The 17,777-nt window shown below is 36.9% G+C and overlaps 1 protein-coding gene across 1 annotated transcript in view; it reads left to right on the top strand.

Annotated features, from left to right (window-relative positions):
- The first annotated feature begins 77 nt into the window (after positions 1-77).
- Positions 78-17,777, top strand: part of LOC121326154 (NHL repeat-containing protein 2-like) — a 19,147-nt gene continuing 1,447 nt past the window's right edge. Inside the window, exons 1-9 of the mRNA XM_041269340.1 lie at positions 78-595; positions 1,685-1,837; positions 7,758-8,213; positions 9,061-9,182; positions 9,415-9,544; positions 14,319-14,412; positions 14,588-14,819; positions 16,906-17,028; positions 17,354-17,563. Of these exons, the coding sequence (XP_041125274.1) occupies positions 430-595; positions 1,685-1,837; positions 7,758-8,213; positions 9,061-9,182; positions 9,415-9,544; positions 14,319-14,412; positions 14,588-14,819; positions 16,906-17,028; positions 17,354-17,563 (1,686 nt within the window). The 5' untranslated portion in view covers positions 78-429. The remainder of the gene's footprint in view (positions 596-1,684; positions 1,838-7,757; positions 8,214-9,060; positions 9,183-9,414; positions 9,545-14,318; positions 14,413-14,587; positions 14,820-16,905; positions 17,029-17,353; positions 17,564-17,777) is intronic.

Here is a 17,777-nt window from a genome sequence, read left to right as displayed (position 1 = left end):
GCAATTCTCACATTCATTTAAGCATATTCAATTAAATTCAATCTATTGATTTATTTATTTGTTTATTTATTTTAATTAAGTGTGTGGCTTTTTAATATGTATACTTTAAATATTGAAACGACATTCAGATGAGAAACTTTCCATACATATACTAATTCTTACATAGAGTACTACCGGAGAATGGAATCTGCAACTGTGAAGAGGAAACTGTAAATCTGAACAGGGTAAATGCAGGGGATTGCGAAAATCGAAATAAAAAATAATAAAAAAAAACGATTCAACTGGTCGTTTCGACAGCAGTCATAATATTATTATTATAAAATTGAGTTATTTATTTATCCTTAATATTAAAACAATTGTGTTAGTTTACTGACTTAAGAATGTGCAAATGACTGCCACGCTATTTTACATAAACACGGTGTCGTTAACATGGCGGCGGAGTACAGTCTTTCCTCTCTCTTATCCATTCAGACTCAGCTGGATCACTCCCTGCAGGACGTGGTCTCCACTGAACAAAAAGAGAAACTTGTTTACGAGTATCTGAAAAAGCTTGACGGCAGGGAACAGGACTTGAAGATACCTGAATTTGAAGACGGTAAGTTAGCGGGAACATGGTAAAGCATAGTCACCGCACTCAGTGGTAAAGACGCAGTGCAGGCTCGGGAATCAAGAGCGGGCTCTTTATTTAATTGTTGATAATGGTGCGTTAAGTAACTGAGCCATGTCGTTTGGTAACATATATTTATGTGGAGAATTGTTACCAAAATAGAGAAATATATTTCTAAACTTCTAACTTTTTCTAAGCATTATTACATTGTTTCTTTACAGCATATAACTCTTAACACCTGGCATGTATGTTTATTTGTTATGCGGTGTTCCTTTTCCAAGAACACGGATACTTGATGAACAATACAAAACTAAATCCGACCGCTTGTTTTAGAGCTCTAACTAAACTCAACAGGATTCTTTCAGTCAGACTTCATATCCGGTTTACTGACCTTAAAAATATATATTTTTTCACAGATTCAGTGTACTCTGTTTTAACATACACTGTGCCCAGGACCTTGCCCTTCTACAGACACAAAAAACAGTTAGTTTACCCCTGCCTGGCTTCTCAAATTACAGACAGGTGTATTCGTTTAACTGATTGCCAGTCAATCAGTGTTCTTGGATAGCTATGGCATTCTGGGATATGTAGTTTTTCATTGGGGCCACTTAATCGCATTTTAAAACCTAGAATGGGTGAAACCTCTATGTATTAGGAGTCTTATTTACATCCTTAGACTGCGTAAGGCCAATTATCATTTGATGGACTGTAACTGAGTTCAAACAGTGTATTGAATGTATGCAAAGGACAGAGAAATGCCTCCCATATTGATATTCACATGCCACTCAACATGTTTGACTCCCTGTTAAGTTCACAATTCATCCTTTAAACAAGACACATTGCATTATTAATTAAACACTTCTTCCTTTTGTCTAGAGACTACAGTAAAATGCTTACACTGGAAAAGGGAGAGGGTGGTACAGTACCGGGGGTGTTATCCATGTTTTATGTGTCCGCAGTAGCAAAGCATAATGAGAAAATCTGAAAACTTGCCCCTTGTGATTTTGCAGACATGCAGTAATGTCATTGTAGGGTTGCAATGTACTGTCCTTGATGCCAATGTTCTTGTGGTTTCAGGATTAGAATGGCTGAACATCAAGAGCCCGGTGTCGCTGTCAAAACACCTTTCAGGCAAAGTGGTTGTGCTGGATTTTTTCACCTATTGCTGCATCAATTGTGTGCATCTGCTTCCTGACCTTCACGAACTGGAGCATGAGCATTCTGATAAAGGTATCCGGGCTCCCAGGTTTTTATTCCATAACTACAGCATGACTTATTGGTAATGAATAGGCATAGCTGCCTTTTTAAGTGGTTTAATAATAACTACAGTACATTTTAGCTTCCATTGATGCAAAGTAGATTATGTGCTGAACCAGACTGCTGTAATAGTTTAAAATATATTGTGTACATGGTAACATTTTGTTGTTTTAGAACATTGGTTCTCAAACTGTGTGGTGTGCCTCCCTAGGGGGAAGTGCATTTCTCTCTCAGTATTCAATTTGTCCCTTGGGTTTGATGCGAACGATAGTTCATCACACCAGACTGCCACTGGCCTACCCCCTCCATTTCCAGAATCTAGAACAGTATAGTGTGATGACATCAGCATTCTGGAAAACAATGTACCAGTGTGGGTACCAGAAAACTTTTCGTAAACATGAGCTTTTCTGTTTTAAATCTACAGGTAATACGAATGAAAAAAAAAAGTCTACTATTATACTGACAGTATAAAGCATGAGTGCACTTATGATACAAGCATTGCTTTAGCTTTATCAAATGCAATATTGGCAATGGTACACTACTGGAACTTTTAACCTTAACAAATAAACTTATTTTGAATCACAAGCAAATTTACAAACAATCATGTAAGGGCAAACGTGCAAGAGCTCAAAATATGTTGAACTATTGAGCTACATGACCCTTTTACCTCTGGGTGATACAGTTGCTTAATTTAACCCAGCATGCTAATAGAAAATGTTCCAGCTGTCATTTACTATCTTTAGTTTAAATGGGGTCGTCTTAGAAAATGGAGCACAGTCTGAAATTACATTCCAGCCAACCTCTTTTATCTGATACTTTTCTAATGCTTATCTTTGGCAGTTCTGTTTTGTACATTCCAAGTGATGTGCAGCTGCCTGTTTTAAATTCCGTTAGATATGCATTTACTATTATCAGTGAACCAAAAATGGCTCGGCAGTAGTCACTGACTTTATATGAGGTGAACCGCGTAAAGAAAAAATAGTTTGGATGCGTGCCCGCTCTTACATAACTACTGTGTTAAGCAATTGCAGTTTGATTCACTTGAGAATTTCAACAACAGAGTCCTGGCAGGGGAACCTAAGCTAGGCTGTGGTACGTAGTGGAAAACAAAAGAACTAAACAGTAATTTAGACAAGTTAAGATGTTAACGTCTGTATCCAAGTCACATTTCAGTTTTACATTGTATCTGCAAAATTGTGTATCCAAGTGTCATGAAGTTATTGAGAGTATCAGATTCTAGGGATAAATGGGGGTCTCGGTCTACTTGTACATCCATCTGTGTATCACAGTTCTATTTTTACATATACAGTATGGAAAATTGCTCAAGTTACGATTAAACATTTATTTGATATCTTATTCTATACTATTCTGTGCATACTGTTCACTTATGCATTATCATGTTCCTCAACTTTTGCATCTCACTGATAGCTGTAGTTTTTAATTTACAGCTTTGGCAGGGAATGTTGTTAAGCATGCTTGTTAAAACCTGAATAGATTCTGAGGAGCCAAATAATTACATTGCTGATTTGAACAGTTTGTTGTTTTAACTATGTATTGCAGTTAAAAGCAATAATGCATAGGGAAGCCATGTGGAGACCGGCATGCCCAGCTGGTCTAGCTGAATGTAAACCATAGTCCATAAAACATACTGGTGCAACTGGAAGATGCGCCAAGTGCCTGAAAAAAACAACAACTCTACAGTATGTGAAAAAGCCTCTGTATCAGTACAGCCTTTAGCTGTAGGATTATATCCCTGCTGACTGATATCTGTGCCTGCTAATACTCTTATATTTGTTTATTGTTTTAAATGTTTTGATTTTTATTGTACGTTTGTATGAATTGTCGTGCGTTTTTGCTGCTATGGTGGGAGCATCTTGGCCAGGTTATTGAAAATGAGACTCTGTTTTCAATGGACATATCTAGTTAAATAAGGTAATAATACAATTTGCAGTGTATTAAGCCTCAAACACAAGTTATTCATTTTATTATAATATGAAACTCATTACTTTGAAACCAAATTGAAGCCCAGTCCATGCTTACATTTGCAGTGTTATGACTAGAAATGTAAATTATGTGGGGAAATAATGTAATTATTGCATTCCACAGATTTTTTTTTTCTCCCCAGGATCTTTTGTCCATTCATGGCATCGTAATACCAGACAGAATTTTTATTTTCATTATTCATTTTTGTTGTTGGTTTGTTTTTCAAATTCGTATGGCTTTTCATAAGACTGCCATTGAGTAATTGGTCTTACAGCCATCTGGATTATAATACATCTATCACTTTTGCATTTTCCCCTCAAAGGACTCCGAACTTCACAAAACAATACAAACCCTGGGGGACTAAAACACAGAAATGACAAGTCTTAGAAGAACAGTTGACATTTAATATAACCCAGAGAAAAAGGACTGAAAACCTGAATCCATAAAAAAAATTAAACGAATCCAACCACACGACCAGTCTGTAGTGGTGCGGGGCTCTTATTAAAAAGGAGATTAATCGCTGAAGAAATATTACTGTTCATTTATACACCACCACAGTTTAATTTTTTTTTTCACTTAATTAAATTCTGAATTCAGTATTTCCAGTGCCTTGTCCAGTCACTCTACATATTAACAATTATATTAATACCTGCATGATACCATCTCTTTTATGGGTGAAACTTTTTATTTTATTTTTTCATGGGTGAGACCAAATAACTACATAATTAATGCTGTACCATGCTTGGACATGAATTCGCTCATTAGCAAATTTATGACCAATGACGTTGGGCAGCTTTCTGAAGTTGCATTCACCTCGTACAGTCAGGGTTCAGTGGCTTCTGACGATTTTCATAGTTTTATCTTTGAAATAGATTTAGGATGATATGAAGTTGGTGTGTTTGCAAAATTTCAGTGAAAGGTAAATGGGTTCAGCTTTGGAAAACAGCAGGGCTTTCCAGGTAAAATAAGCTCTTTTGTGTTCAAGCACTGCAGTATCCACACAAAGATAAAAAAATTATCTAATTTTCAAACTGAACTGGGATTTTTATGCAAACAAATGCATGCTCTGTTGCCTAATAAAGGGAAACGAGAAGAGTCAGAATTCTTTTCATATTGTATGTGACATGCAGTATAACAGGAATACAACTAAATTTAAAGTAGTTGGCGGACTCCACTAATCTTGCATGTCAAATGAAATCTGTTTTGCTTCACAAGTGCAAGATTGATTCAAAGAGGAGTACGTTTTGACAGTGTTCCCGATCGTCCATTCAACTGAGTTACCGGACCTTCGAAGTAAAATAAACACGCACTGTTTTTAAGACGTGATGTCATCTTTGAGCACTGAGGCTGTTTTCCATGCTCGTCTTGCTCGTCTTCATCTACGCGTTTAGCCTTGCTTGCATTATCTTTTCTATTGTGTGGAAATGCCTGGAGGTACAGTAACTCGCACAATGTCTTAGTGTGAGGTTATTGTGACGTGTTAAGTAGGCTCATTAATAAACTGCTTTGGTTTTGGCTAAATTTGAAAGGTATGTATAGCCTAAACAATTAAATGGAAAATATTCACTCAGAGATGTATTTTGCTACAAAGCAATGATTCACTTGGTTTGAAATTATTTAAGGTCTTTCCTCCCACAAACTTTTCTCTAGTGGAATAAAACTTAAATGGCCTTTAGTGTTCAAGTAGACTCTGATGCAGTACATATTTTGCCAGTCACTTGAATACAACGTAAATGATTTTCCAAGGACACCCAAGGCTCTGTGAATTACACTACACTACACTTTCATACAGCATTACTCTTCTGTAGCACTGTGAACCTTTTCAGACATTGGGAGGAAATGTGAATGTAGAAAGAAATAGAACAGAAAATACAGAACCGTGTGCTGGCCATGTATCTGACAATAAAATGCAGTTAAAATGCTTCACTGTATCTCACTGAAACTATTAAAGTCTTTAAAATCAGCACTGTACAATTCCAGGCTGTTAGTAAAGAATGTCCATTCCTGAAATCATTAATGGTGCTGTTGGTACATGTGCATGCATTAATCACAATGCTACACACAGGGATGGGCCAGGTTGAAGAACGTTATAATGTATTGATGGGGGACTGCTTGAATGAAAGCCAATCATTTTACGGGATGGCTTGCATGTACTGTGTCTAGATGTATTCCAGCTGTTTCCTGTACTTATTTGCTTGGCTGGCTGGTGTGATTAGGGAATACTGTTTTACAAATTAAGCTAAATGTTGACTAGTACAATACCTGCGGGGCTGTCAAAAATGTCTTCAGCTTTACACCTATTAACTACTGTGGGTCAATTTAAACCTTGTTTTAAGTGAAATGTGTATCCCATTGTAGCTCACTTGAGTTGCATATTGTCTGTTGCTGAAGGTTTCATTAACTGAATATTTAAAATTACATTTGCAGCACATTTTTCAGTTTTAATTATGGAGCCTTTTATGGAATGTTAGTTGACTATTATATATTATATATATATATATATATATATATATATATATATATATATATATATATATATATATATATATATATATATATATATATATATATATATATATATATATATATATATATACACATACACTGTGAATCCATAATAATAAAAATAATAACTTCCACTATAAAATAATAGAATTGAATTAATGTGTAGGTACTTTCGAATCCTGGAGACGAGGCTGGGCATGTAAAGTCTCATCCTGGACTTGTTGGGTGGCTGGCCAGTAGAGGTTGCTAAAGGTCAATGAGATTAACAAACCCAAACCTGATTTCCCTTCTGACTTGTGGGAATGCAGAGGCCAATGCAGAGCTCCCTTTGGGCCTCCAGTGAAGATCGGCAACTTGGAGCGAACAAGATTCGACATTCGTATGGCTCAGCCTAAACACCGGAGTTGTGTTGCTTTTACTACGTGAGCCACTGGGGGCCCCTGTTAAACACAGCGTTACCATGTGACTCCATCTACAATAGGACAGTTTAGGCTTTTCAACTCGCACCCCAATGCATTCTGGTAAGTGTAGTGTAAAACGTACCAGAATGCACTGGGTGCGAGCTGAAAGGCCTGGATTGTCCCGGTGTACATGGTAACAGATTACGTGTGTATATATGGTAACCTAGTTAAACGAGAGTGTCTTTAATTTTTGTAATGCAACATTGTGTAACCACTGGTCTGAGTCGGGTTGCTCTGGTTCCGTTCCGTGCCCTTGAAATACTGCATTTATTATCTAGACAATATAGGAGCGGTGACTTTGAAGGAAACATTTTACCGGGAGGAGTATAAAAGAATATTGTTTCAGCCCATGAATTATCTTTTTAGAATTTTTTTTCTTAAATATCTGATGCAAGTTGACAGAAAAATGAACTTTGTAATGAACAATGATAAATTAAGCCTGAACATCACAGCGTAGGTGTAAAGATATCATCACTCAAAATCTAATAAATCTAGAATAGCAATTAGACTTGTGATTTAAATCTGTTTGACAGACTCAATTTGAATATATTAGTTTCCAAAAGTTAAAAGCTTATGAGCCATGTTAAAGGTTTTTGTTGCACTGATTTTTAAATACATTTAAATGTACACTTTATAATTAAACATAAAAAGAGAATGCTGTGTTACATTTACAAAGACATTTGTTCTAATCTAAAGCAAAATCTTTTAAATCTGGCTGATAAAAGAATGTTTTAACTCCAAGCCATGGACGCCTGTTTTAAGCAGTCAGTTACTCATTTGGTTATGGACATGTACAGACCATGCAAACTGCATTTACTGTTTGAGAAACAGCCTTAACTTTATAGCATTCACAATGTAATAGAATAGTGGGTCTTGGTTGTGTTGTACAGTAATTTCCTTATAATTAAGTTATTCTACTTTTAACTTTTTTTTTCTTCTTTTAGATGGACTGGTTGTTGTTGGCGTTCATTCTGCTAAATTCCCGAATGAGAAGGTCTTGGAGAACATTAAAAGTGCCGTCCTTCGTTACAACATTACTCACCCCGTGGTCAATGATGCTGATGCTAAGCTTTGGCAGGCACTTGAAGTATCCTGCTGGCCAACGCTGATCATCCTGGGGCCACGGGGAAACATGCTCTTCTCTCTGGTTGGAGAGGGGAACAAAGAGAAGTTATTTTTATTTACTGCAGCTGCCTTAAAGTTCTACAAAGGGAAAGGCGAAGTGAAAAATAACAGCATAGGTATCAAGCTGTACAGGGACTCCCTCCCTCCCTCCATACTGTCATTTCCCAGTAAAGTAACAACTGACAGCACTGGAAATAGACTGGTGATCGCAGACACTGGGCATCACCGGATTCTAGTTGTCAGGAAAAATGGACTACTGCTTCACTCTATTGGAGGTAAGACTGCACTCATTGTCTGTTCTTAAATTTTGAGAGAAATTCAGAAAGTTATCCTGCAGTGTTTGTAACTTGAGTAGATTCACTTTCAACTCTTGATGTTTTTCGACTGACGTCATTGTAGTATGGGGTAGGCAGATCTAGTCAGGAGTTATTACTAGGCTTCCACATTGAAGAAACATTCTCAAATTACAGAGCTGCTTGATTAGGTGCCAGAGGCCCAGAGAGTGTGCGGTACTGCTTGAACTTATCACAATAAATGGACGACTTGTGCCATTAAAAACTGGATTTGTCAGTGACCTATAGAGTCTAATGGGAGAGGTTAAATTGGTTGGTTAAATCAGCAGTCCATTTTTGACAGGTATTTCAGTTCTGTATTTTCTATTTTATTTTGGAGAATGCATTGAAATTAAAACCAGCTGAGGTAAGGTTCTGTATTCAGTAGATTTCTGTAAAATAAACTGGCAGTTCTCCCTATTAAGCATTGCTTTTAACCTTCAGGTGGGAATTGAGTGCACTCTTTTCTTCACACACTCACCTTTCTTTACAGCTGTGGTCAGTCCTTGTGTGGCAGATTTAATTTAGGGCAAATATATGGCGTAATAATAACCTAGCTTGCCAGGTTTAAAACCAGATCTGCAAAGGCGTGAAGTTTTTACTTGCTGAGAATACTTGGACCAAAAAGTCCAGTAATACCTCGATCTAGTGTATTGAAACTGAGTCCCTACATGCATACTGTATATTATATTTTCCTGGTTTTGAGCTGACTCGATTTATGTTAAAAACAATAATAATTACATTGTTTCTATCTCACAGGTGTTCTAACAATTTCCTTTTATATCTAAAGGACCTAAAAGTGGATGGAAAGATGGAAGCTTTGCCGAGTCAGCTTTCCACTCCCCTCAAGGAGTGGCAATGAGGAACGACACTATCTATGTTGCCGATACAGACAACCACCTGATACGAAAGGTACAGTGCAGTCTTCTCTGTGAAACTGCAGGCACAGGCACAAATAAGTGGGTTTTGCATATTTCTTTTTGTTTTTGATAGTTAATCTGTAGTGTAGGTGGATTGGATATTTTATTATGATATGATTTTGAACCCCAAGACATGTATAATTATTTTTGTTGTGGTTGTAAATAATACACTTCTTGCTGAAAAGAATAGTTGAACAAGGCTTACAGCAGTGTTGGATACACAGATCGATCTGTTGGAGGAAAAGGTCAGCACCGTAGCTGGCATTGGAAGCCAAGGCACGGACAAAGAAGGTGGAGCAACGGGGCTGCAGCAGCAAATCAGCTCCCCATGGGACCTCGCTCTGGGCACTGCAGGTACTGTTCCGTCCTGGATCATGGAAATTGGACTCCTTGCATATCGCTTCGATCCACTCCAGGTAGCCACGCCTAAATGCTGTTGAATAATATCTAATCTTACAGTGAAGACCTGGATGTGGTTAAACTGCTATGCAGTGGAAGTCTTCTTTCCATGTATTCATGTTAATGGCATGAAATCATAAGCATTCTAACTCTTAAACCAGATTACATGCAGTACATGTATGTGTTTGTGTGTGTGTGTGTGTGTTTTTATATATATATATATATATATATATATATATATATATATATATATATATATATATATATATATATATATATATATATAAATATTTTAAAACAAATGTTTCTGCATGGAGTTTGATTATAACCACTCGAGGAATGACCATACTTTCTCATCTCTCAATGACGATGGATATCTTTGGTTATGGGATATACTGTCTAGCACTGTCTTTCATTGGAGGTGCCCATACATTTGTATGCACTGAGTTTATTCCTCCTCTGCAGAATAAAACTTAAGAGCCTATGCAGCAGTAACGTGTTTTAGGATTATTCTTGCAAAGCTGAATTTTGCAAAGTGGATTCCGTTTGGATGTGCAAGGTGGAAGTTCTCTACACTGTATAGATCGCTGCATAAAACCCAGACATTGATCATTAATTTTAGAATTTAAACAATGTTTAAAAGGAATTGTTACACATCTGGCCTCAATATGTGCTTACACAATGAGGTTGCTGTGTTCTTTTTTCCCCTTATCTTCCCTTTAAGTGTTATAATATGGAGAGGGAGCTGTTCAATTTCAAATTCACATGGTGTGGAGGCTACTATATATAGGAAGAATGTTATAATCTGTGTTATAATCTGCTACATTTTCTTTTGTAAACTAGAAACAGATTTATTTACACAACACTGTATCTACCCTGGTTTAACTAAACAATCAGATTACAAGTTAGCAACCTTCCGGCACCGATGGAGGTCTTACAGATGGCATTGTTGCGTGTGTTTGTATCTTTTCTGGACCTGTTTACAGGTGTGCAGTGTGAAAGAGTTAAACGGGTTCACATTTCAGTGCCTCAAAAAGCAGGTAGCATTTGCAGGCTTGTTTAATTTTATTATTTATTTATTTATGTTGTGGTTGAATGAGCTAAAATTGCCAGCATGAAATTATAGAAATAAGGAACTTCACTGGGCATGTTTCTTATTAATACACAAATACACCAGGGGACTTTTGTGACTCATTTGGCTGTCTCGTAATCGCATGTGAAAGGGCATCTACAGCAGAATACCTTCCATTCTTTTATATCTCATTCCTACTATCTACTGTCTAGTGAAAGAGGATACAACTTCAAGGACTTCCATCAGCTACTGATAACTGTATCTTAAAATCCCCCCCACACACACACACAAAACTGTCTGCTGTAAAATACCTGCTATTTATTTGGTGATTTTTTTTTCTTGACTAAGGTGTCGTAGATATGGAATCTTAAGGGCTGTTTTCGAAAACCCATCAATTATTAAAACCGGAGTGTGTCTGGAAGAAGTGAAATATGTTTATTGGGATTATGCAACTCCTAATCAATTAATAAATCCAGCACATTTAAAAGTCCAAAGGTTTAGATCAATACTGCATGAGATGCTGAAACCAGCTAAACAAAATAAAATTGTGGGGTTACTTTCCAGTTTCTGAATATTTTCTAACCTTTTTCTTCTGCTTCTGTTGGATGATTAAAGATAGAGATCAGATTCCAGTATGTATGTATTTGTGTGTATGTTTGTAATTGAGCATATGTGCCATTTTGAAGAACCTAAAGTATATGTTAAATAACATACCAAGTTATTTTATCCACTCCTTAGATTTTTGGGATCTAATGGTGCATGGGTTTCTACTTCTAACTGGATCCCTTCAATAAAACAACATATAACTAACAACTGGAGTAAATGAATGAATGAAAGTGTGTATATGAGCACTTTATTTTGCTTTTCATTTACTTCTAGCCATCGTTTGGTATAATGTGTTGTTTATGCTATGCAAAATGGATAAGACGCCCAATGCACAGCTGACTCCTAGCAAGTGAAGGCTCCACTGTCTTCTGGACACTGGTTTATTCTAGGAACATGTCACGGGCACGTGCAACATCATTGCAAAGCCCCAAACCTCCTCTTTCATTTGGTATTTTGACTCTTTCCATTTTTGAGTTACAGGTACCTGAACACACGTACTGATTTGCTGTGTGTCACAGCACTGGAGCACTGATGAGGGGGCGGTAGAAAGTACACATACAGGCATGTCTGACACCAATGGAAAGCGCAAAGCCGGCGCCTTTAAATAACGTTGAAACCAGAGCCCTACCTGTTGAAGCAACAGAGTAATAGGCAACAAACGAAACTTAGGAGCCGACTCAAGTCACATGACTCAAGCCTTAGTTTTGGTTTGCTGTGGTTTCGCTTAGGAATGGCTGTTCAGTACATACATTGGAAAGCTCAAATTCTGTACTTTGAAACAAAGCTATTCACGTGAGAAGGTCGGGCCTGTTGATACACTACGCCTGGGATCCATACGGACCCCAAACCTAAAACTATTTGGGAAATTCAACTAGGCTTCCTGGACTAGAATTATCAATTGCATAGTGTTAACAGGATGGGTGCCTGACAACTACCTAAAAGGAAACAAAAATCACTAGATCCACATAAGTGATACTAAAGCACCGTGGGGTCCGAATGGACCCCAGGTTACCTTATGAGGCTTAATCAACACTGAGTTGCTTATTTTTCTTGGCATTGAAGAAAACATAAATATGTTGTCCCTGCCGTAACTGGACTGGCATAGAAGAGGCTTGTTCCTCTGCATTTCTTTCATTGGGATTGAATTGCAGGCATTCTATTGTGATTTAGGCTGAACAGTCTTTGTTGAATACGGGTATACAATCTGTTGCAATCTAATCTGAAGTTTAAATGTACACATGTGAATTCTGAGTTTCTGCTCTTTCTCAGATCAGCTGAGATATTAATACTAATTGGACTAGGTTGCAAAGTAGTTGTTTTTCTTTCTTTCTTTGAACTACGGCTGTTTGATAGTTGCAGCGATTGTGTTTAAGAGCAATCATGCAGATCTCGTCAAGCTTGGTTTGTTTCCCATTAGGGCAAGCCTATTTTTCTTCAGTTGTATTAAACATTGTTTCTCCGCAGCTTGTACAGTATGCCACACATTTGACAGGATAAAATAATTTTAAAAACATTTACCACTTCGAGTCGCACAGAAAAAAAATATCTAACTCACAAATTTCCAAAATATCGTCAGCTATCTCTGGTGGAGCCTACAGTATGCACTTCTGACTGCATATTAAAGTAGAACTACAGGGTGCAATCATTGGTAGAAACAATCAACTGGAACTAAATCTGGTAGTAACTAGTAGCACTCCTGCATATATCAGGGGCCATGTATTAATAGCATCAGAGGATAAGCATTTTGACTTCAAATTGTTCTCAATGAAAACTGATGTTTATAGAATACGTTCTTTTACTAGTATTGTAAGTAAGAGAAGTCCATAAACGTACACAGGCAGTTTACAATTCCTACGAAAACTGATACAATCACAGAACCATCATTAAATGAAAGTACTGCTGGGGCTGTGTTTCTTGCACAGTAGGAAAAAAATTCATTATGGGTTTTCTCTTTCTGTAAAAATATTCAGGTGAAGTGAGTGAAGACCTCTAATATATAGTTAAATTGAAGCATCTGTGAATATGGTCCAATATATCCATCCCTTCCTAAAGCATTTACCGCTGTACGAAGTAAACAAGATAACAAAACCTTGGTGTCAAAGAGATTCAGATGAATAACTTTGGGAGGTTAATTTCAGAGCGCCTACATGAGCCTGTGTGGTTTTACACTAGCTCTGTAACATGGCAAGTGTTTGAGACCTGGTGAAAAATGGCAGCTTCCAATTAAAATGTCTATTGAAAGAACAGCACTGTTGATGCATCAAATGCTAAATATATTTACCTCAATTTAATGTATTTATTTAACCACCCAAAAAAAAAAAATCTGTTTTAAATCTCAAAACTAGTTTCCTCACAAGGGTGAGCATATGCAATTAAATTAACCGTGCCTTGCAAAGAAACAACAACATTTGTATTTTTATTTTAATTCTCTTCAGACTGTAGGTGAAATACTGCATTTCAGTGGAGTTGCATGTTCAATGTGAATAGGGGAGTGATTTAGAGGACACACGGAAAGCTACTTTAAATGTTGTACCAACTCTATTTTAAACCAGACTTGAGGTAGGGTGGAAGTAGGTTAACTATCTTTTTTTTTTATTTTTGTTGTCGTCGTAAAAGAAAAATATGACCTTCCTTTAACTTTGTATATTCGAAGCAAAGACATGACTTGTTTGTTTTCCCAATATAAATGATTTTTGAACACTTTACTTTCCCTTGTTTCTGAAAGGCTAGTATTCACATTTTATACAAACGACTGAACCCAAGACAGCCCATTTGTATATGTAATGTTAAACTAAAACAATGACAGCTTGAAAAATAGCGAATTTTTTTTTTTTTTTTTTTTTCTTTTATGGATTAAAACCAAAGGAAGAGGACTTTGCTTTAAAGCGTAAGAGGGACAAAAAATGTTTATTACAGTGCAGTGAACCTCTTGAGAGTCCTTAGCATCTGGGTTAATCACGTCTTACATCTGACTTGCTAGTGTGCAGTACACACAGCCTCACAGTGCCCTGGGCCTTTCTGTCATACTGTTAATATCCAATTAAATTGCAGGCAGTAATGAGGACAATGTTCTGTGGATTGCAATGGCTGGTACTCATCAGATCTGGGCTCTGTTCCTTGAGGATGGAAGCCTTCCAAAAGGAAGGTGAGAAGAGAAGCTCTTTGCAAATATGATTAAAATATGTCATACAGTTAACCCGATCTTCAGTGCTTTTGAAAAGCAGGTTATTCACATCTTGCATTGATTTTAAACTCTATAAACTGTTTCTACAAGTATTCGTAACAAAATATATTTTCTATTTAATTGATTTGCTTTCCAGTGTGGCAAAGAAAGGGACCTGCATTCGGTTTGCAGGCAGTGGGAATGAAGAAAATCGCAACAATTCCTATCCTCATAAAGCAGGCTTTGCTCAGCCCTCCGGCCTGTCCCTAGCCCGAGAAGAGCCCTGGAGCTGTGTCTTCATAGCGGACTCTGAGAGCAGCACTGTGCGGACAGTGTCTCTGAAGGATGGAGCAGTGAAGCATCTTGTAGGGGGAGAGAGAGATCCGCTGGTAATATGAACTCAATTCTGTTAATACTGATGGGATTTGACAATGGTTAGACTTGCTGAAACGTTCTATGACTACATTTCTTTCATTACAACTGGACAATGCAAAGGTGCATCTTGGTTCATCTGCTGATTTATTTATTTATTTATTTATTTTTTTTTAGAACAAAGCATCCCCAGAGGCATAAAGCAAGGGGAATGGAATCTCTAATGCAATGGTTTGTAAACCAAAAAAAAAGTGTATAAATTATGTAGACAGTATCTCAGCGGGTTTGTATGATTCCTAGGAAAAAGCCTTTTGTCATAAGCCTGGCACTGCATTTTCTTTTGTCAGACTAATGGCAAAGCTCTAGCAGTCATCAAGATTTAACCAATTGCACAGCACTCATTAAACTAATCCTGGAATGAAAAAAATAAATAAATATATATATATATGTTTATTGCAGTAGGCACTACAAAATGTCTTGTCAGGGAAAGAAAAATCACAGAAATACAATATCTCAATTTAAATAATGCATTTAAGTGCCTGTAATTAAAATGTGCATTGGGGATTAACTATAAATAGACACACACATTCTCTTGTAATTAAGCACCACATTGTGTTTTATATATCCACTGTAATGCATTATTTGCTTGTAATCACTGCTTATTTCTTCACATGTCCATTTTACAAACCAAATTCTATCAGCAACGCCATTCCCCTCAGAGTGCGCCCGCGGTGCCACTCCCCTCAGAGTGCGCCGACGGGGATGCTTTGTTTTTGTTCACAAACGCCCCATGCCTAGTTTGTACTGAACGTTTTTAAAAGATAACCGTTCTATAAAAATCTTTTAGCTTTTTCCAGAGATGGCTGGTAAGCAGCTTTCCATGATTAAAATTGCTGTGCAGGGTCATAGTCGAGGTAACAGAGTTTGAGTGCCTTGTTTTGTCGTGAAGTGCACGTGCTGTTGCACAACTGCTTTCACCTGTATGTGACCAACGCATTGATCCAGTGGTACTCTTTTAATCCAAGTTTACGAATGCTATATCTTGCATATAACACTATGTAACACAATTTTTGTTCCTGGGTAGTAAGTGTTATTTCCTAATTGCTTATGCCTCAAAAGTATAGAAAATGGCTATTATTCCCCACAAACTTTGCTTTTGTGACCAGGACAGTGATATTTAAAAATATCACTATTTCCAATGGGAAAATGGGCAAATGTGTGTCTTTTCGTTCACATAAAGTCAGAAAAAAACAACATATGAATCCAAATTAACATGTATTTATACTAAAGTAATACAAAAATGACTACAAAAGATTTAGAAGTGAGTAGTTTTTCGAGATTTACGATTATACTGTAAATATAGTATCGAGAAACTCACTCACTTCTAAATCTTTTGTAGTCATTTTTGTATTACTTTAGTATAAATACATGTTAATTTGGATTCATATGTTGTTTTTTTCTGACTTTATGTGAACGAAAAGACACACATGTGCCCGTTTTCCCATTGGAAATAGTGATATTTTGATGTGTTACACGGTGTAATCAGTTGCAATGAATATCCAAATTGTGCAGCCGTTCAGTGATCTGGGGTTTCTGTATTGGGGCTTTTGTTTAACACAGTAGAAGAACCATATACTCCATGCAATTACATTTTTGTAGACAACATCAACTAAAAGGCTGCCATTATGTCTTAGCCACTTCCTCATTCTGCCACTTTTTTAAATTACTTTCCCACAGAAAGTAATGTATAAAGCAGGTTTGTAGGACTGAATAATCAAATTATAAAAGTAATGATTAAACAGAAAAGCTACATAGACATATTCATTGTTCTGCAACAATGACCACGTGGTGGTGTTAATAAGGTGATGCAATACAACGTTTGTCACTGAGTATGATTTAAGTATGATGGTTTCTCTTCCAAAATCTTCACTGTGAGAATATGTGGACTGCTGTGCCAAGGTAATTCATTATTATCAGAGCTGTAAACTGGCAGAATTCCCTTTGTCTCAAGCGTTTTAAACAGTTCATTAAATAAAACAAAAAAAAAAGGTCAGATTTAGACACCAATATTTTTTTTTTTTTTTTTTTTTTTTTTTTTTTTAGAATTTATTCGCATTTGGTGATGTGGATGGAGCAGGGATAAATGCAAAGTTACAGCACCCACTGGCTGTAGCTTGGAACAAGCAGAAAGGTTTGCTTTATGTAGCAGACTCCTACAACCACAAGGTGAGAAATAAATCTCTCTGTGCGATAGTAAACATTTCTAAACCATAGATAAATATTTCATAATTATTTTATAAACTGTGTACATTAAATACACCCTGTAAGTGATGCATTTAAATGTATTGTGTACCACTCTTGCAGTAAATATATACTGTACCTAGCTTTTAAGTAAAATCAATATACATAACTGCATTTGTGCAAAGTACTACTGCTGTTCCTGCTCTCTGTATAATAACAAAAAAAAAAAAAACATCTTATGACCCATGTAAATGTATTGGTGATCTGCTTTGCTAATGTGTGTTAGTTACTCTTCTGTTTTCCTTCATAGATTAAAGTTGTAGAACCTAAAACAAAACAGTGTTGCACGATAGCAGGCACTGGAGAAGCCAGCAATGCGCTGGGGCCAGCCTTCACTGAGTCTGCCTTCAACGAGCCAGGTGGGCTTGCTGTTGGAGAGAATGGGAGGGTTCTGTATGTAGCAGACAGCAACAACCATCACATTAAAGTTCTGGATTTAGAGACCCAAACGGTGTCTGTGGTAAGGGAGACTTCTTTCATACAGAAAGTTGAAACTTGCTTGCAGAACAGGAGGACTGTGTTGATTTCATGAGGAAGAAATGTGAGAAGAAAAAAACGACAAAGGTCTTTAAAGAAAGTGCTGTCATTTCAGTTCGAAACAGCGATCACAAAAATAGCGACAGTTAGTATAGGGTCAACTATAGGGTACAGTTAGTATAGGGTACAGTGATGGC

Source organism: Polyodon spathula, chromosome 13, assembly GCF_017654505.1.
Source record: "Polyodon spathula isolate WHYD16114869_AA chromosome 13, ASM1765450v1, whole genome shotgun sequence".
Classification (NCBI taxonomy): Eukaryota; Metazoa; Chordata; class Actinopteri; order Acipenseriformes; family Polyodontidae; genus Polyodon; species Polyodon spathula.
Note: the sequence above shows the minus strand (reverse complement) of the source record. Positions and strands in the feature narration are given on the sequence as shown.